At 43.0% G+C, this 21,944-nt stretch overlaps 1 protein-coding gene across 1 annotated transcript in view; it reads left to right on the top strand.

Moving 5' to 3' along the window:
- Positions 1-21,944, top strand: part of VPS50 (VPS50 subunit of EARP/GARPII complex) — a 269,783-nt gene that overhangs the window by 113,828 nt on the left and 134,011 nt on the right. Inside the window, exons 11-12 of the mRNA XM_075587338.1 lie at positions 5,396-5,494; positions 19,448-19,588. Of these exons, the coding sequence (XP_075443453.1) occupies positions 5,396-5,494; positions 19,448-19,588 (240 nt within the window). The remainder of the gene's footprint in view (positions 1-5,395; positions 5,495-19,447; positions 19,589-21,944) is intronic.

Below are 21,944 nucleotides of genomic sequence, written 5' to 3'. Positions count from 1 at the left end.
TCGGCGGCTGCAGAGGCCCCGCACTCTTCCCCCGGCATTTAAATGAAGTGCCGGGGATCACATGAGGCCTCTCCAGTGTCTCCTACCTTGTCTTCGGCAAGGCATCACCATGGCAACGTGGCATCAAATGATGCCGCCGGGTCATGTAACGTGACGCGTGTCATTTGGCAACAGATTTTAGGTAAGGGGGGGCCGCGAGCATAAGACTTTTCAGGAAAGACTAAGGGACCTTAATATGTACAGCTTAGAGAATAGAAAAGAGGTGGGTTATGGTTGAAACTTTCAATTACAGACAAACAGGAGGGAAGCATATTTCAGAGAAATAGAAGTGCTAGAACAAGAGGTGCTTCTCTGAAGCTGGAAGGTGGGAGGAAAAGGGGACATTTATAGAAATGGTGGTGTATTTGTGGACTATCTTCCCAACAGAGTTGGTTGGGGCTACAGTACATTAGTGGAACACAAACATGCTTGGAATAGAAGACATACTGTAAGGCTAACCAACAAAAATAAAGAAAGCCAAGGGTCAAATAGGTTCTCATTGGCTGTCAAATTCTGTTTCCCTTTTGAGCCTAATTTGGATGTTATTCTTGATTTGTTAGGATACAATATTTTGTTATATTATACATAACGTGAGACAATGATTTATCAAAATGTTTGGTAACATTTAAAACGAATAGAAATGTTTTTAAAAAATGGCAACAATTAATTTCAAGATTAACATTCCTTAAAGTCGAGTCTCCAGCACTTAAAATTAATCTGTCTGGTTGCAGAGATTAATATTTTTGTCCTCTACACCAAAAGGCAATGCCTCCTCAAGCGGCAAATAGCAAACTTCTAGAGGAGCATTCCTACTTATAGAAAAAGGACTGGATTGGAAGATTAGCTGTGGTGAAGCTGATAGAGCAAATGATTAACTTTTTAAGCATGTCGGACTACTGAATACAAGAAAAAGGAAAAATGGTAATATACTGCGCAATAAATAACGAGGACTCATAGCAACAAGGTCTAAAACAGGAACAGACCAGAAATACACTGTGTATTAGTTGATTGAGGGAGAATGCTGTCTGGTTGCATGGTAAATAGGATAATGTACTGAGAGGCTCTCTTGAAAATGTCTATAGATGTTTTGAACGTAGTCAAAAGCAGAGGCCTGTCAATAAGCCGTCCTTCAGGGACAGTTGTCAGACAGATTTGTGTCTCTTGTAAAACACCTGCTGAAAATAGCAAGAAGCAGTTGAATTTGTAGGGAATTATTCTGATAAAGCTGCTGTTGTGTTCCATGTGTGAATAGCATAATTCTTAGGAAATAAGCATTACGCATAAGGACATTGATAATCTTCTTACACATCGCAGTTCTATCTGGTCAGAGAAAATATAATGTTGGGTAACTCCATCGTGCAATTCATTTCAAAAGCCCCTTAATTCTATTTGGTGCCATCTAATCCGTAGTAATAACCAACTACAGTAGTTGACAGACTTGCTTCTGTTGGTGTGGATAGGCTTAAGGCGCATTAGGCAAGAAAGATAGTCTGGATAGCATCTTTAATTTTATTTGTGTTGGCTATTACAGTAATACAGGAATGATTATTTCATGAGCCATTTCTTATAATCTGTAATGGGGCTCTCTACTGCAACCTGATCTTGTTTATGAATCATGCTGTATAACCAAGTGCAATATAAAAATATAGGAGATAAATATATACTCAAAGAATATATCAATACTGTATATAGTGTAATCAATATAGAATGTAGTAAATGAAAATAAGAATGTATAAATATAATTAATACAAAACTAAATTATTAGTGATATAGAAAATAATTTGTGGCTAAAGTCAAAATAAAAATCCCATTTAGGGGATTATACCAGTCCAAGGTGACCAATTAGGTCAACTCAAACTGGTTTCCATGCAGCCAACTCCCAGGGGATATAGCAGTCTCCCAGTAGAACAAGCAGTCACTATATGGAAGAAGGTGCAAATATTATAGATTTATTTCTCTCTTTTGAGCCTTATTCCATCTAGTGACTGCATAGTCAAGTGGCTTGAAGTTTACAGCCCAAATAAAACATGGCTGCCTGCTTATGATGACTGTCAGCATCATACCAAGAACAAGCCTACATCTCCTCCTTAGGCTGAGTCCCCAGTCTTCACTATGGCATGCGCGCCCGGCGGGGGGGTGCGGCGCGTGCACAGCGCTACACCGTGATCTGCGGTCTGGGGGGAGAGGGAAGGTTTGCGACGGGTGGGGGCATGGCTGTGGGTTTGCGGGGGCGTGGCCATGACGTCCCATGGCTGGTTCGCCCTTATTGGCTGAACCGCCGGCGGGGGCGTGCAGATGTCAAGTTCAAATTCTCCTGCCTCCCTGAAAACCTGTCGTGCACCGCTGGGGAAAGGTGCGCGACAAGGTAGGGACTCGGACCGGCTGGACTGGGGGGGGCGGGGCTTGATAGCACAGCGCACGCCGAGCCGTGCGCTGTGGCGGTGACTGGGACCGCAGCCTTAAATGCCTCTCCTGGCTTCCCATCAAATGTTGGATCACCTACAAAGTTGGCTTTAATGCTCTCCACTCGTCCTCTCCTTCCTACATATCGGCTTTGATCTCTCATTATGCCCCTCTTTGTCTTCTGCGCTCTACCCATAACGGTCTTCTTTCCACCCCTTGCACTTCTACTGCTCTCTCATTTTAAACCCTCTCACCTCACTGCCCTTTACTCGTCGAACTCCCTCAAGCACCTTCTTTTCCCACCTTTAAGACAGACCTTAAAACCCACCTCTTAAATTAAGCATCCCAATAACTTGGACTCTTAGCTACAGTACCACACCAAGCACTGCCATGTACAGCACTTACTCCCTCCCCTGCTGTCTCTGTAAATCTCCCTACATAGTACCACTTAGATTGTAAGAGCTACGGGGCAGGGATTTCCTTTCCTTTTGTCTGACTTTGCTGCGCTTATTGTATTATAATTCCCTGTACTGTCTTTTCTTTGGGAAGCGCGGAGTACACTGTTGCCGCTATATAAATAAAGATATACTTACATTTCACTTCCCTCTGGCTTCACTGAGCTGTTAAACCCTTGGTTAGTCAATGCACTATAAAAAAAGATGGTTTAAAAGGATGTCATTTTCATTCATTTAGTCTTCAACGATATTTGCTAGACCTGGTGCAGCTTCCTTACTGACAGGATTATAAAAACATGATTGTACTGTACATGTGTGACATCTCTGCCTTATATGAAGTTACATACACCACTGTTCGGTTGTAATACTAGATATCTAAAAGTATACATTACTTCAATACATAACTATTTTCTGAGTAATTCTTAAATATATGCTTTTACTTCTTAATGGTGCTGCAAAGTAGATGTGTCCTCGATTTCACTCTAAATAACAATGTATAACAGAGACAACTATATTTTATTCGACATTAGAAACTGAACACCCACTTCTTCAATGAAAATGTGAAGTAGTCTGCCCACTTGTTTTGCTAGATCAGCTGCATTTAAAGCAACAACCCCCTAGTATTTTTTTCGTGTTAAAAAAAATCCTTGTTTTCTTAATCTCATGCGTCTAAGGTTACTATGGTAATAAACTGTACCGGGCTGTTGGAAGACCTCCATTTTGACCTTCCGGACACTGAATATTTTATCTGCTGAATGAATCATCGGATTTAAAAAACATGCTCTAAAGGGGCAAGGTGATAACAGCACCGACTGACCGCGAAGCCTGTTTGTGTGTCATTCATCCACTGTACAGCTTAACTTGTAAGTTGCAGGAATAACCTTTCTTCAGTGTTTACTTTATTTTATTTAGAGCCAGAGGGCTGGCAGAACATTATGTAATATTGTATCCATCCGACATGAAATAGTGTTACAATCTTGACGTGTTACCCCTGAAGTGATGTGATGATAAATTCCTGTACTGAATTTAAATTCATATTTAAATAAATGAATGTTGTATTGATAGCAGAAATATGAATGTATAACTTGATTTTAAAGTATACATATTTTATGCCTATTAATACTTGATTTTCATAGCTTGAGTGCCAAAGCGCATTTCCATGTTGCCGTGAATAAGACTGTTATAAAGCATATCATTTCTTTATTCTATAGAATAGGGATTTTCAACCTGGGTTCCACAGGCACTCCTCCAAGGGGTCCTTGGCCGAATGGGGGTGGAGGGGATGAGAGGAGAAGAGCTGGAACAAATTTCCCAAATGTGCTAGGCCCGGTGGTGGCTCCCCAGCAGCAGCGGTGTCCCAGCATTCACCTCTCTGCTCCGGTCGGATCCAACATCCACCCGCCCGTGTGTGTTTGTGAAGAGGGGAAGAGATCCCCCAGTATTTCACAATATAATTCTAGTTCTTTAATCAAAAAAAGGTTGCAGAACACTGGTATAGACATGTGCAGAGGTACACAATAGAGACTGTTTTAAGGTAAAATTAAAATAAGGCTTTATTGTGCCTGTCGCTTTAAACAGAGCAAACATATGAAAAATAGTGAGACAAACAAAACCTGCTCCACTTTGGCGTATATGTATACTTATATTCCAGCCCTCTTTAACTGGGTGGCTACCCAAGCTATTAATCAGCCCAAGTCATATAGATATATTTATATATACAGATATAGCTAACAGTCCAATAAGAAAGTCTTATCTGTTTGCTGGGTTGCTGCCTTTTCTCCGGATATATCAGCATCCAGGTTTAGAAGTCTTATTTGTCAGATGGGTTGTATCTTGCAAGCTCCAGACATCTCTGTGTTCCCTCGGTCAGTCTCACCTGTGAGACTCGGGAACCTCTGCTCTGTTTCCTGGTTCAGCTGACGTGTGAGCTCAGGAAGAATCTCCCTTCCTGTCTCAAAGGCAGGCTTTAACTGCTGGATCCAATTAACCAACACAGTGCTGGATTAGCGGCATATTCTGAACAAGGATAAGTTCCCTGTTACAAGACACAAACACAGTTTTCAGGGTAACCCTCTTTTTTCATTACAAGACCTCGATTTGCATTAATTAAGGCACTTTGGAATCCTTTAATAGTATAGTATTATGGAATTGCACTTTGTTACATTATGCTGGTCTGAGCTGCTGGAAATTACCTTTACATATATGTAAGCTTCTGTTCTGGTACTATACATACAAACTTGTCAGATTTCAAACTGACATGGAGATAATGTAAAGATTGTAGCCCATTTTCAATACTGGTTCTTTTATGTTCTTTTGAAATATTGAAATGTGTCCACGAATATTTTTTTTCCAAATCTTTTCAGTTTCATCAACTTGATATGCTACTAAAACTGGTTCAAGTTACTGTATTAGAATAGTATTACTACAACTGTTGAAATTGTTTTCATGCACTTTTTGGTAGAGATGTAACTAACCTTTATGTGTATTTGTTTACTTAGGAGCAATTAGATGTTGCACTCTCTAAAATCTGCAAGAACTTTGATGATGCTCATTATACCAAGGTCCAGCAGGCATATAGACTCCTGGGAAAAACACAGGTGAGTTCATAGTCAGTCTAACATACTGTATGAGGTGCATTGGGCAAATTACATTTAGAAAGGGATATGGTGCTTGGATGTTCTGTAGGAAAGTGTAATCCTGATAGACAATGCAGCATAAATTCTCTCCATGCACAATCACTTATTCATTAAGGAAAGAAAAATAATCTCTAGGTTTGGAGATGAGGAAAATTAGTTCTACTTTGTACTACTTGGTACCACCACACTTGGCCATTGGGTAAAACATTGTCGTGCAGGTTTACCATTGTTTATGCATTCAATGCTATAGGGAAAACAAAAACATGATAGTCTACATTGTTTCAAAGCAACACTATTCATAATATATTTGAAAGGATTTGGTCTTCCAGGTTATTTGTTAATTTATATGTGGTATATGACTTTGATTACAGTTTCTAGTTAGGAGCTCACTTTCTCACCATCATATACTGTACGTTCATGCTATTTCCTGTAAATATGAAATATGTTTCCAACAAGTCTACAAACATATTTCATTCAGCACATTGTCACATCAAGAAAATCTAAACATTTTACTGGCTACTCTCGTTAGTTAAAATCACCAATTTATTTAATCAATTAAAAAAAATATTTATTTTAATATATCCGGTTGATTATAAAGTCTGAAATATATGTATATATTATGATTACAATATATGAAATGTCATAACGCTATAAGTATATATTTAATATGTAGTTTATGTAATCCTTTAAACCAGGGGTGGCCAACTTCAGTCCTCAAGGGCCACCAACAGGTCAGGTTTTAAGTATAACTCTGCTTCAGAGTGGCCCAGTCAACTACTGAGTTAATTTTGTTCTAAACAGACCAGTCTGAGATGTGCTGCCTCATCGTTTGCCTGGATCTGTGAATTTGGGTAAAGTATGGCTGTGTGTTCATTAAATGGTGGGAGAGCTGAATGGGGCACCATCGCACGGAATCTCTTAGGGATTTGAATACATGTTTCCGTGCGATCGTATCCCGATCGGCTCTGTCACTGTCTAACTCTTTGAGGTCCCAGGACGTAGCTACTATGTCATGGGCTTCTGGTGCCCCATAACGTAGTAGCTACGTCAGAAACGTATTGCAATAGGAACTGATGGCGCACAGAGAAGGAATAATTCGGAGAAGCAATTATGTGATTAACCGGGCCGTGGCATTCTGTCCCATCTTGCACTCATAGGTTTAATGCATACTGTAACCCCATAAAGAGAGAGACATATTGGTTCTCAAAAAAATAAATCTTGATTTATATTTAGTATAGATATTTGAAAAAGAACACAATCTATCATTGTTGCATCCTTCTTGCATTAAGTATATTAACCCCATTGTCACGTCATACAGTTGTTAAGCCGTAGCTGGGGACACTGGGCAGTGACATGCAAATGGGTACCAAGTGGATATAACGCTTTAGCTTCCCATCCACTTTGTTGCGTAGATTCCCTAGGCTAGGGTTGACAAACTCTAGTCCTCATGAGCCACCAACAGGTCAGGTTTTCAGGATTTCCCTGCTTCAGCATAGGTGGCACAGTCCTTGACTAAGTTACCGATTAAGCCACATGTGCTGAAGCAGGGATATCCTGAAAACCTGACTTATTGGTGGCCCTTGACTGGCGTTGGCCATCCCTGGTCTAATATGTTGACTCCTACAGAAGGACAGAGCCACCTGTTCTGAAGCAAGAATAGCCTCAAAACCTAACTTGTTTGGCCACTCCTGCCTAGAGCTTTAGGCCACGGCCCCAGTACCTTCCACAGCATTCTGCGCTGTGCGTTCAAGCTCCAACCCCCCTCCCCCCCCCAGTCAGTCCGGTCCCAGTTACTACCTGTCAGGGTTCTGCTCGCCACAAACCAGGACCGGACCGCGAGGCTGAGGTGGGGTTGTAAAAGCACCGACCTGAGACCGCGCAGGCTGATCCGGATTGCGCAGTTCGTAGTCATATGTCGCAGGATCAGGATTGGAGAAGACAGCGTCGTCGTTGTAGAAGCCAGGGTCAGGACAGGAGACATCAGGATAAACATTGTTCAGGCAAGAGTTCGGCAACATGTAGTCAGGAGAACCCCGCTTCAGCTTAGGAGCGCGGGGTTGGGCTCTGCGCGAGCGACGGCCATGGCCCATGGTGCTGGTCACAGGAGATGGTAAGCAGACCAGAGTAGCACACCGCTTTGCTGCACGGGTGCACCAGTGCTACAGCGCAAGAGTCCTGAGCGGTCTAGGGAATCCTCTGTCTCAGCGCAGGAACCAGGACACGGCCTCTCTAGATTAGGGAAAGAGTAGGCCCCAGGAACCAGGAAGCTGAAGATACACAGGGAAACCTCCGCTACTGTGCAGGAATCCAGGAGACTGAAGGACGCCGGGACGAAACCTCCGCTTCAGTGCAGGAATCCAGGAGGCTGAAGGACGCAGGGACGAAACCTCTGCTTCAGCACAGGAGAACAGGAGTGGACCGCTGCGTGAATATAGCAGCCGGTCCCAGAAACAAGGAGCTGAAGTGAACAAGAAGAGTACTCAGCTACAACACAGGAGACTGGAGCAGACCGCTGCGTGAATATAGCAGCCGGCCTTAGGAAACCTGGAGCTGCAGACAACAAGGAGAATACTCCGCTTCAGCATGAGGGACAGGAACAAGCGAGGGCTTGTGGCAGAACAGATAGTGACATCCAGGAAGGACTATGCTCGGCAGGGAGCATTATGGGAAGACAATACTTAAAGGCCAGCGGGCCAATCCCCGGAGGGGGGTGTGAAGGTACTGCTCCAATGAATGTATGCAAGTCTAGGTTGCAGTGATAGGCTGCACAGCTGCAGTAGATACCAGAGGGAGTGTGTATTGCTTTGGTGAGTGAATCCAGGCTGCAGCAAACATCAGGAGAGGTGCTCCAGGACTGCACATGTCTGCAAGGTAAGGCAACCAGTAAACCACGGAGCGGATTCCTTACAGTACCCCCCCCTTCACGCGAGACCTCCGGGCGAACATGAGCACACATAGAGTTGGGGGACCGGGAATTGTTGCTGAACCGTCTAGGATTGGGGGTAGAGTCGTGGTCCAGAGACTCGTGGTTACTCCTTAGTGTACCCCCACCCCACGGTGAAAACAGCGGCCAGACAGGACCATCCATGGGTCTCGGAGACATCGAATTGTTCCTAAAGTTCTTTAGGTGGAAAGGGGATCCGTAAACTAGCAGTTCCTTGGTGAGTACAGTTCTAAGAAATAAGAGTGGTAGAAGAAACATCCTTGGTACATGGCTTGCCCCGCAAAATGACTTGGAAATCCAGGGCTGTGAAGAACCAGAAGGTTCCAGAGCAGAAACGGCAGAAGAACCCCTACAGGAAGCCCAGTCTTTAATAAAGGAACCTGAATCTAGGCTCAGCGGCCCTGATAGTTGATCGAATACACCAGGAGGAACTTTGTAACAGAAAAAGTCTTGGCTGACCACTGCATGTTGAAATTTGCGAGAATTTTCTCCTCTAGAAGGCTCCCAGGTAATGGTTAGTAATGGTATAGGCTGGTTGGAAGCATCTCCCGATATTGGTATGGAAGGTGACAAGGCAAGCAGTAAACCCGGCATAGGGACCGAAATCTTGGGATACGTACAGAGTATTTCCAACTGAGAGGAAATAACAGGGGCAACCGAAAATTCCGAGGGACAAAACCATGGTTTAGCAGGAGCAGAGAAGCAAACAACAGTAGAGCTCTCCAATACTGGGAAATCTTCATTGGGAGATAGTATTGTCAGTGAATCAGGAATAGTCCTTGGGATCTTCAAATCAGTAGCTTGAGAAAAAGGCAGAGCCAGGGTAGTGGTGGGAGGGAAGCTAACATCAGAAGCTGAAGTCTGTACCTCAGTGACAGGGCCTTGAGAATCAACAAGCAGCAAGTATGAACTATGAAAACTCTTAATGACAGGCACCTTAGGAGTACAAGGAGTCTTTTCCGAAACTGCAATGGCCCTAACCACAGGGGTACCTAACCTGACAAAAACATGAATTGGTGTGTTTTCTAGTGCAAAATCTCTGATCACAGGACTCCTAACCGATAGTGAGGGTGTCTGGGTTTGATTAGAGAAAAAATCAGATGTATTGATAAGTGACTTAGAAACAATTACTGAGATTCTAGATTTGCTGGACATGTGAGAAAAAATACCCTTTAAGACAGGAGCTTTAATTTCTTCCCAGAGTAACCCCATGTTTGCTGGGACATATTTAGACACAGTACTGAGGGACTGGGTTTCAGCAAAGGCAGGACAGCTAAATAGCTCAGATTTAAACCCCAGGACTTGTAATATATGCATGGTGACCTCAGACAGTACTAAGGAAGTGACCACAGATATGCTGATCCCTGGAGAATTAGCCTGGACAGAGAAATCAGGGGGACCCCCAATCAGGATACTCCTTGTAGGAAGAGCTTCAGAATCAGAAGGAGAATCATTACCTCTCAGAGTCTCAAAACTAGAAAGACACAATTCAGCAAAAAGGGAAACAGTGTGCAAGCTTTTTACTAATCTATATGAAAAAGCGTCACTTTTGGGAGAAAACCGTGCGTCAGCAAACATTCCTGGGAACATAATATGAACCCCAGGAGGGACATACAGACTACTGTATGCTTTTAACCCTAAGCTTAAAGAGGAGGAGAACTCAGACAGTACACGGTGGTGAATCATAACTGTACTGGTCTCTGAAGTAGGTATTTGGTAAGGAATGTCTGGGAAACCAGAAATTACTGCAGACTCCATAATGTGGGAACTATGCGCTGAAGCAGGGATCACCGCTATGTGGGCGACAGGCTGGTTCAGCGAAACACCCGGGAGAAGGAACTCTGCGAGCAAGCTTAGGGAAAAACCTGACTCCTGAATACATTTATCAGGAACCAGAACTTTAGCCGAAGTCTCCGGAGACGAAACTGCGGAAACTTGAGCTGAAGCAGGGGATTTATAGCAAAGAATATCTAGGGACTCCGTACGGTTATGGGAATCCCTCAATGCAACCTCTGCTGTCTGACTTGTGGACTCATTCTCTGAGGCTAAAATGAAGGCATTAACTTGGAGGCAGCAAGAATTTACAGGGGTTAATGCAGACAATGCCTGAGAGTAAAACATAGGTAATCTCTCTGTATTAGGAGAGACCAGGAATCTCTCGTCTGAAGCTAGGGGCGTGACCATGGCTGGCAGAGAACAGGGATTTACCAAAGGAAACTCAGAGAGCTGCCCCACAGGGGTTAATACAGAAATAACCCTGGGAACAGAACTTAGGGATTCTTTCTCTGACGGGGAAAGCGCACAGGACTGCCTAGCAGAGTTTAAAGCTGGAAAACCCTCAAGAGCTGGAGTGACAGATTCGGAGTTAGAAATAGGGGAACAAAGGGACTTATTCTCTGATAGTAGAACCTTAGTGTTGGCTAGTGAAACATATGTATTCTCCAGGGGAACCTCACAGGACTGCTCGGCAGGGGTTAAAGCTGGAAAACCCTCAAGACCTAGAGAAAGGACTTCTGAGCTAGAAATAGGAGAACTAATGAACTTATTCTCTGATACAAGAACATTAGTGCTGGGTAGAGCAACATATGTATTCTCCAGGGGAACCTCACAGGACTGATCGGCAGGGGTTAACGAAAACATATCATTGGCGTCAGGGAACCCGGCCATACACTCAGGGCAAGGATCCGTGGTAGACCAGGGATACAGCCAAGCGGCAGCGAAGCTGGCGAGGGGAGGATCCTGTTCCTTTATGCAAATGTCCAATGTCATGGAAAGGATATGGAGTGTTTTTTGGGCATCAGCCAACATGAGGAGAGGGTCCTCTTTTGCTATATAAATGTCTAAAGACAAGGCCAGGGAAGAGAGTTCCTTTTGGGCGTCGTCCAATTCTAAAGGGTACACATTTTCCCAAGTTAAAGGGTAACCAGGAAAGCAAATACAAGCGGCCAGCGATTGTTTTAAGTCCCGGAGGCGGTAAACCTTCATCATGAGATCATTACGGCATTTGTTTTGCAAAGGGGTTAAACCTACAAACACAATCAGATCTTCAATCAGGGGTATTATCTCACATAGAAACTGGTATTCACACTGGGACTGGTTTACAGGCTGGGACAGGCTTTCAGACAGAAACTTACCAACCCTCACCACAGGGCGGTCCGAGTTTGTGCGGCCAAGCATACTGTCAGGGTTCTGCTCGCCACAAACCAGGACCGGACCGCGAGGCTGAGGTGGGGTTGTAAAAGCACCGACCTGAGACCGCGCAGGCTGATCCGGATTGCGCAGTTCGTAGTCATATGTCGCAGGATCAGGATTGGAGAAGACAGCGTCGTCGTTGTAGAAGCCAGGGTCAGGACAGGAGACATCAGGATAAACATTGTTCAGGCAAGAGTTCGGCAACATGTAGTCAGGAGAACCCCGCTTCAGCTTAGGAGCGCGGGGTTGGGCTCTGCGCGAGCGACGGCCATGGCCCATGGTGCTGGTCACAGGAGATGGTAAGCAGACCAGAGTAGCACACCGCTTTGCTGCACGGGTGCACCAGTGCTACAGCGCAAGAGTCCTGAGCGGGCTAGGGAATCCTCTGTCTCAGCGCAGGAACCAGGACACGGCCTCTCTAGATTAGGAAAAGAGTAGGCCCCAGGAACCAGGAAGCTGAAGATACACAGGGAAACCTCCGCTACTGTGCAGGAATCCAGGAGACTGAAGGACGCCGGGACGAAACCTCCGCTTCAGTGCAGGAATCCAGGAGGCTGAAGGACGCAGGGACGAAACCTCTGCTTCAGCACAGGAGAACAGGAGTGGACCGCTGCGTGAATATAGCAGCCGGTCCCAGGAACAAGGAGCTGAAGTGAACAAGAAGAGTACTCAGCTACAACACAGGAGACTGGAGCAGACCGCTGCGTGAATATAGCAGCCGGCCTTAGGAAACCTGGAGCTGCAGACAACAAGGAGAATACTCCGCTTCAGCATGAGGGACAGGAACAAGCGAGGGCTTGTGGCAGAACAGATAGTGACATCCAGGAAGGACTATGCTCGGCAGGGAGCATTATGGGAAGACAATACTTAAAGGCCAGCGGGCCAATCCCCGGAGGGGGGTGTGAAGGTACTGCTCCAATGAATGTATGCAAGTCTAGGTTGCAGTGATAGGCTGCACAGCTGCAGTAGATACCAGAGGGAGTGTGTATTGCTTTGGTGAGTGAATCCAGGCTGCAGCAAACATCAGGAGAGGTGCTCCAGGACTGCACATGTCTGCAAGGTAAGGCAACCAGTAAACCACGGAGCGGATTCCTTACACTACCTTGTCGCGCACATTTCACCAGCGGTGCGCGGCAGGTTTTCACAGAGACGGGAATTTGAGCTCAGTTTGCGACGGAGGCATGGCCACGCCCCCGCCGGCGGTTCAGCCAATGAGGGTGAACCAGCTGCGTGAGGTCATGGTAACGCCCCTGCAAACCCCCCGCCACGCCCCCTCCCGTCACAAACGCTCCCTCTCTCCCAGGACTGCAGATCGCGGTGCAGTGCTGTGCATGCGCCGCCGGGCGCGAGTGCTCCAGTGCTGACTGGGACCACAGCCTTTGCCTGCTGCATTTAACAGCTTACCTATTACATCCGTGTTACATTCAATGATCCAGCCTGTGAAGCCATCAATAACCGGTCACATAATCATTAGTAGGTCCGTCCAGCACATATAATACATTTGTTTTACAAAGTCATCTGCTCCAGATTCTCTTACGTCTCTATTATGATGATTTTTCAGATGGGGCAACTTCCAATTTAATTTATGAGCAGAACAGTTTACTGCACCGACACACTTTATTCGAGCAAATACCCAGTATGTACCTGGCAGATACCTGGAATGCGCCGCTCCTCACCTCTGACAAGCCCCGTTGCATTTGCCTTCCCAGCCTGGGTTCATGCCTGGCTGACGGGCGGCTGATCTGTTAAATGATAATGATTAGGATTTAATAGGCTGCAATGCTTCGCGTGTCTACCAGATGGCATAAATTCATGAATTGTAATGCAGTATATATATATATACTGTGCAGTATTGCAGCCAGCGGGAATAAAATGCTTCAATCCCTGCCTGGAAAATAACCCAATGCACTCGGGCAGAAAACAGTCACAAACCTCAATACACCCGGGTATACCCGAATTCGTGGGACTAGCCGAGCTCGAATAAAGTGTGTCGCCAGTGTAATATAGCAATATTACAGATTTTTTTATATAAAATATTTATTTATTATTTCTGACATCTAATAGATGCTTTTGTTTTTCTGGTGTCTTTAAGGCAATTTTTGTCTTATTCACAGGATCAAAAGGTCAGGATTTTGCCAGTCATGCAACGCTAACTCTTATTTAAGGTTCAGTGGCTTCCACAAGTAAATGAATACATATAAATTATATGCAATTGTGTGTTGATGCCAACACTGATTTTAGTTGTTGAACCAGCAAGCTAATACGTTTGACCTCATGACAGTGATGACGCTATTTTCACTCAAACTTTCAATTCTAATCTTAAATTGATCAACAATACGACTTTGGTCATTTGCACAAGTTTCAACATTAGATAATTATTACTGAAATGTGGCAGAAAATGTTTGTCAAATAGCCAATTTATAATAAAAAAAACAAATCGGATGAATGGCAAATTTTGTCCAAAAGATCACAGCAAATTTTTTTTTATCAGTTGTGTTCCTCTTGTGTGCTTCCTTAACCCCCGTCAAGCCTAGTAAAAAATATGTTGTATTCTCTCTCTCTCTCTCTCTCTCTCCCCCCCTCTCTGTCTCTCCCCCTCTCTCTCTCTCCCCCTCTCTCTCTCTCCCCCTCTCTCTCTCTCCCCCCCTCTCTCTCCCCCCCCTCTCTCTCTCTCTCTCTCTCTCTCTCTCTCTCTCTCTCTCTCCCCTCTCTCTCCCCCCCCTCTCTCTCTCTCTCTCTCTCTCTCTCTCTCTCTCTCTCTCTCCCCTCTCTCTCTCCCCCCCTCTCTCTCTCTCCCCCTCTCTCTCTCTCCCCCTCTCTCTCTCCCCCTCTCTCTCTCTCCCCCTCTCTCTCTCCCCCCTCTCTCTCCCTCTCTCTCTCTCTCTCTCTCTCTCTCTCTCTCTCTCTCTCTCTCTCTCTCTCTCTCTCTCTCTCTCTCTCTCTCTCTCTCTCTCTCTCTCTCTCTCTCTCTCTCTCTCTCTAGTGCAGTGTAGTGTGAACACTTCAATAAACGCCTAGATCCATGCTGGAGCGTTAATATCACTCATAGTGTAAACATTCGTTGTAGTTAACCTCATATCGTATCACACAGATGATGAAACATTGTAGCTCCTGTGCAATTTAAACCTCATGTAAGCACATATTACAGTCTCAGAGCTATATAGCTGGACAGAATGACAGACTCAATATGTCTGACAAAATGTCTCTTAGTTAGCCAATATAGTAAATATATCCAGATAAAAGCTTTTGACTGCTGTATAAACTTGGTAGTTAACAGAGAATATATGACTGGACAGAGTGACAGACTTGTAGTGTCTGACGCAGTGTCTCCTTGTCACAATAGTAACTGTGGTGTAACAATCAAACCAATTAAAATTGGGAGGTATGATACAATAAACCTCACAGGTACATAGCAGTATATTCATTGACAAAGCCTGTAGCGAAACGTACGTAGGCAATTTTACGTGCTGACGTCATTGGGAGAGGTGCAGAGACTGCCTGCCCTCCACCCATAGCACTGCTGTAACTTTTACACAAACTTAGCTCTGCTTTTGAGCACTTTTATCATAGGGAAGGGGTATAGCTGATCATGGGATTTATGTTCATAAATGTTGCTATATGAGTTTGTTGCTATACCACAGTTACCACCATGACATGGAGACATTGTGTCAGACATTACTAGTCTGTCACTCTGTCCAGTCACACATTTTTTACAAGCTACCGAATTTGTGCAAGAATCTAGAGCTTTTATCCGGATATATTCTCTATATGGGTTAACTTAGAGACATTTTGTAAGACATATTCAGTCTGTCATTTTATCCATGTTACCCAGCTTTGAAACTGATAAAAACTGAGCTAATTGGTTACATGGAACATACTGCTATGTACCTGTGAGGTTTATTGTATCATACCTCCCAATTTTAATTGGTTTGATTGTTACACCACAGTTACTATTGTGACAAGGAGACACTGTGTCAGACACTACAAGTCTGTCACTCTGTCCAGTAATATGTGTTTACATGAGGTTTAAATTGCACAGGAGCTACAATGTCCCGCAAGGCTCTGTTCTGGGGCCCCTACTCTTCTCAGTGTTCATTAATGATCTTCCCACAGCTTGTAAGGAAGCCTCAATACACATGTATGCAGATGACACAATCCTATATGCACACAGCCATAGCCTCTCTGACCTTCAACACATACTTCAGTCTGACTTTTTGAGACTCGAAAACTGGATTTCCCAAAACAAACTGTTTTTAAACACTGACAAGACTGTAACAATGGTATTTGGGACCAAGACTACATTTGTAAAGCTTCCAGTGAATGAGCTCCTGATTAGAACCAACGCTAACACCACCCTAACACCTGTCACTAGTTTTAAATACCTGGGCTTATGGTTTGACTCCCACTTAACATTTGGGATGCACATTGATACCCTAACAACCAAGACCTATGCCAAACTAGGGGTACTTTACAGGAACAAATCCTCCCTAAGTCTCCTGGTCAGAAAGCGTATCGCACAGCAGATGCTAATGCCAATTATTGACTATGGAGACATAGTATATGGCTCGGCTCCTCAAACCCACCTTGGCAAACTTGACAACCTCTACAATTCAATTTGTCATTTTTTTCTCCAATGCAACTACAACACACATCACTGCGAAATGCTCAAAGAACTAGATTGGTCAACACTAGAGTCTAGGCACAAAGTTCACCTTTCCTGTCTTGCCTTTAAATTCTTCATGGGCAAGCTACCCAGCTACCTGAACAAGCTCCTCACCCCTACCACTTGCGCACTTATCACCTGAGATCAGACTCCAAAAGACTATTCATGGTCTCAAGGCTCAACAAAGTATCCGGACGTTCCTCCCTCTCCTTCCGTGCACCTCAAAACTGGGACAACCTACCAGAGACTCTCACATCCACCACCAGTTTAAGTTCTTTCAAATCTAAGGCTGTCTCACATTTTAACCTGGTCTGTAACTGTTTCATACACTCATAATATATATTTTCTTTAACTGTGCACGCAATGTCTTGTATATAATGTATACCCTGTTCATTTATGTAACTGTATTTGTAACCATGTACTATTTGTTTTACTCTGTGCCCAGGACATACTTGAAAACGAGAGGTAACTCTCAATGTATTACTTCCTGGTAAAATATTTTATAAATAAATAAATAAATGTTTCATCATCTGTGTGATACTATATGAGGTCAACTACAACGAATGTTTACACTATGAGTGATTTTAACGCTCCAACATATATGTTCATTTAACAAGGATCTAGGCGTTTATTGAAGTGTGCACTAAAGTGTTCACACTACACTGCACTACCTGCTAGGTGGGAGGCCAGAGCTGATATACTGTAAGTGTTATATATTGATATTCATTTACATATTTGGCCACAGGCAGTGCAGCAATCACTGAGACTCTATATGACAGTAGATCCTTTTAGTTCTCTGTATAGGTTACTCATTAACCATTCAGAGTCTGGTGTTTAGCTACACTTATTTAGATGTGATTTTGCATCTAAACGTGATGGCTTTATAGTCCTACTTATACGTTATATTGGGACTTTATACCCCAGTCTATACCCACTCCATTTTAAATTCGCACTTTAGATTAGGCAAGCCTCAGAGGAGGCATAGGTTCACTTACCTGCAATATTTTAATTTTGAAGTATCTCCTAATAAAGATTATTTTAAATAATTCATCAATTCATTACATCATTAGATTTCTCTGGTGTCATTAGTGTACATATCTGTTTAGAGTGCTCTCATTATAGGGGTTTCATTTTTCTATTGTTGCTATTCTACATCGCCCCTGATTGTATCACCTCCAGCCAGGCTGTAGCGAGGGTGTTCTTTCCCTTCCCCCTTTCCCCCCCTTCCCCTGAAGTGTTATATAGATATATAGTTAGTTTAGATTTATCCAGTTGACTTTATTGTCTTGGTAACAGCATGAAGTCTCAGTTCTATAGAACATACCCTTATGTGAACCTCAATTCGAGAATAGTAATTTCTCTGTTTCCTTTAGTCAAAGTGGATTGGAGGTATGTGCCTAAAGGAGGCACCAAAAGATCCCTTTTGAAAGGCGCACAGCAAAACCTTATAGTATAATATGGTCAGGGGTGAATAAATGTGTGCATAAAAATAAAAAAGTTTTATTAAATTTGTATAAAGATAAAGATTTTTAATAAAGACATTTAATAAAACTTTTTTATTTTTATGCACACATTTATTCACCCCTGACCATATTATACTATAAGGTTTTGCTGTGCGCCTTTCAAAAGGGATCTTTTGGTGCCTCCTTTAGGCACATACCTCCAATCCTATATGTACACTCCCTTGGCAGCACGCTAATACCACCTAGGGGGTTTTTTTGAGCGAGGTTTTTCTCCACAGTAATCCTTTAGTCAAAGTACATAATTAAAACGTTAGACAGGAGGGGATAATGTATGTTAAACCTCTGCTCCTAAAAGAAACTTTAGTGTTCATAATCTCAGAGTTTGAAAAAAGACTGAAATATGTAGTGAAATACAACAAAGTAAAGAATTGCTGTAATTATAATAATATACATCTTCACGAGAAAAAAACCCATCTGAACTGTGTTGTGAAAAAAGGCCTCTTATTCATAACTGCAGGGTTTTAAGCACCTTAATGTGCCCATTTTAAAAACAATCGCCATTTAAAACAAAAATAAAATAGCTTAGATTCATGAGAAATGATGGCATAGTGCCCACAGGTAGAATAATGTAATGGTTTTTAATTTCTCTTGCTCATCAGACAAAAATAAACATTTCTCTTTATTGTGCTATACTGGCAGTACTCAATATCTGTAGTATGATGTAGTATATTAAAGCTGCAGTGATGATGTCCCCCTCCCTTCATCACAAAATGTAGAAGGTAGATTATGAGGGATATATCCACAACTACAATAAGTACCCATGAAGTGGGGTGGTTGGTCGCGCAGTCGACATGGAATACGCCACGGAAACATACAAATCAGGCACTTTCCTGCGCACTTCTAACAGGTGATCGCATGGCTTTTATTTTGATAAGATAGTATTGAGGCAGGGGGTCTCCAGAGCTGAAACGCATTAATTTCAGCCCCGGGGACCCACTGCTTCTCTGGTTACAGGCCCCGGTATGGGGTGCCAGTATCACCGCCATGCTTAAATTCTCCTGTGTCACAGCCTATGCACCGGGACATTTAAACAATGCAGAGAGATATTGGCACTGATGCAGCAGCTTGGTAGGACTAACACCGTGGGAGTCCCATTCCACAGCAGGGACCCCTGCTGTGTTAATCCTGATGGGCCATTCCTCCCTGCCAAGCACTGTGCCATGAACGCTCAACCTTTGGTCCGCGGTTCACCTGCACATGGCCTGAGGCTGGTGATAGAAGATGCTACATCTGTACTTGAATTGGTGTATTCGTCAAATTGTTTTAAGTGCCATGGGCTGATATGTAGCTTTTTTAGCAGCAATGCCTGTTTGAAGATATTAAAATGAACCAAAAACATGGACTACTGACCATTCCTACTCCAGTAGTTTAATTACTCTATTAGAACAACAACTCCCATCACTAATGGTAGTTGCATGGTTTGGGGAGGAACTGTCAACGACCGGCCTTGCCCCCGATTGTAGCAGGAATCTGGGTTTGCTTTGTCTGTGTAAAGAAGCACTAAAACGTATTGGACTGATTTAAAGTGTTAGTGGTAAGTAACTGAATGTATATATTTTACCATATTGTTTTACTGTATATTATGTTTTTAGACCGCAATGGATCAGCTGCACATGCACTTCACTCAGGCTATCCACAACACCGTTTTCCAGGTTGTCCTTGGATATGTGGAGCTGTGTGCTGGAAACACAGATACAAAATTTCAGAAGCTACCATACAAGGACCTCTGTACAGTACGTCACCTTAATTATTCTATGCAAATTGTAGGTTCCCTACTTGTGCCATTTGTATCTTCTAAAAAAAAAAAATAGGAATTTAAAGCAGCAATACAGGTTTAATTATTTTTTTATTTTTTGAAGCAGGGGGTCTCCAAGCTGTACGGTGTAAATTTCAGCTCCGTGGCCCCCCTGGCTCCAGAGATACGTACCTCCGTAGCGGTGCTGGAATCTCAGCAGTTTTAAGCCCCCGGTCACGCGGGCCAATAGGAAGCCGCACCGAATGACGTCACGGCTTCCTATTGGCCCGCATGACACGGGACATTTAAACACCGCCATTATGCTCGGCAGTCTTATTTCCCTGGCTGCATATATCCAGTCATGCCCTACGTAGGTAAGTATCTCTGGAGGTGGGGGTCCCCTGAGCTGATATTAACATAGTTCAGTCCTGAGACCCCCTGCTTCAATCCTGTAATAATTAAATAACTCAGACCTATATTGCTGAATTAAAACCTAAACCAGTTCATGTGTTTTAGCAGTCAGCACCTACCATTGCTACTTCATACTGTATATGAAGAAATTAAGAAGTTGGATTTGGATTTAATGAGGCTACGGCATTACATTTAATGAATAAGACTGGCCTATTATCCAGTACTTTGCCAAGTGGGAATGTTGCCTTAAGATGGTTAAAAATACTTGCTACCTTTTTGTTTATTTTAAAATTCAACTCAACTGCCTTTTTTAATGTTTATACAACAGTATGTATATGTATATATGTGTGTGTATATATATATATATATATATATATATATATATATATATATATATATATATATATATCATAACATAGTTATATTTAGTAAAGTCTATTGAAAAGTATTATAAAAGTTTTAATGGTAATGAATGTGAAATGCACGAGACTGCGCCATACACTATTTTCAAAATGTTAGGCTGTGCACGTGTGAATCTGTGAGAGGTTCATAACCAGGTGTCCAGTTATCCCACTCACCTGCCCACAGGGCACTAAAAATTACCACTCACACCCCAAAACCGTTACACCAGTCACCAATTATGCTGCTGCCACCACCAGGATTAATGTAAGGGCTTACACCTCCGCAGTCCTCAGTCCCGCGTATACTAGATAAATATGTAATTATAGCAAAAGCTCAATTTGCATAACTCGTCCGAAAATGCACTCAATCTCTTCGAAAGGTACTAGGTTCTATTAGAGCTTGAAGACATTACTTCGTTCATTTTAGATTTACTGTAATAATACAAAAACTGTACAGTGCTTGTTACGGAAAAAAATAAATACAAAAACATACAATATATAAATCCAGACAGTTTTACAAAATAAAATAGAAAACCTAATACATTACTAAAAAAAATGATTAGATTCTTCAAGAGGTCATGATATAGGAAATAGGAAAATCCACTTGTTACAGATATATAACACCTCTTGATAGATTCTGTTTTAAGAATTCAAAATCACCCGTTTAACACCCCAAACTGTTTTTTATCACAGACATAAGTCATTTTTTGTGGGCGTGTCTTATTTCCCGCCCATCACTCTTTCCTGGGACACTTTTCTAGCAGGCTTTGCTGGGAGAGGGGGGTTTATTTATTGTTAAATGTAATCTGATAAGGTCTGAGATCTATATATCTCATAAGGCTCTCGCTGTAACCATCAGATTAATGATACCTGCGCCCTTGTGTTCAGATTAGTCTGATGCACGTGTAGACAACACTTTGTTGTAGTTCCACTTTCAACCTTGCGAGGGAAACTAATTATCAGACGTTTGACACTGATATGTGGTTACACACGAGTACTTCTACTTCTGCCCGTTGCAGATTTTTACCTGACATTTTTATGGGCTGTACCAGATATGAATTTACTTGCATAATGTTAAAAGGGAGGAGTGGCGCACTGCGTAAAGACACTGATTTTGTAAACAATACTGACTTTAAATCAGGGAAACCTGGTTCAATGCCATAGAGTGACATGACAGTGGCGCCACAGTCAAAGAAGCAAAAGTCAGCGGTGCCGGAAACTGTGTCTGCCGTGATTGTGCTGCGAGGCGGCCATGCTTCTGAGTGGGACCCCCTGCAGCATTATTCCTCCGGTGCAGAAACCACAGCACCAGAGACAGTAAAGTTAGCGACATCTGTATATAACAAGTTAAAACCGGACTATGATTAAAAAAGTGTGTGTGTGTGTAGAGGTATCTGTACTGTGTTAGCCAAACTTAATAATCAAAACAAATAGTTGATACCGTTCTGTGGCTAACGAAATGCTTTTATTTTTTGAGAGAGAGAGAGATTGATTGAGAGAGAGCGTGAGTGTGTGTGAGAGATCTTTGATTTAATACCACTA

This window comes from Ascaphus truei, chromosome 2 (assembly GCF_040206685.1).
Source record: "Ascaphus truei isolate aAscTru1 chromosome 2, aAscTru1.hap1, whole genome shotgun sequence".
Classification (NCBI taxonomy): Eukaryota; Metazoa; Chordata; class Amphibia; order Anura; family Ascaphidae; genus Ascaphus; species Ascaphus truei.
Note: the sequence above shows the minus strand (reverse complement) of the source record. Positions and strands in the feature narration are given on the sequence as shown.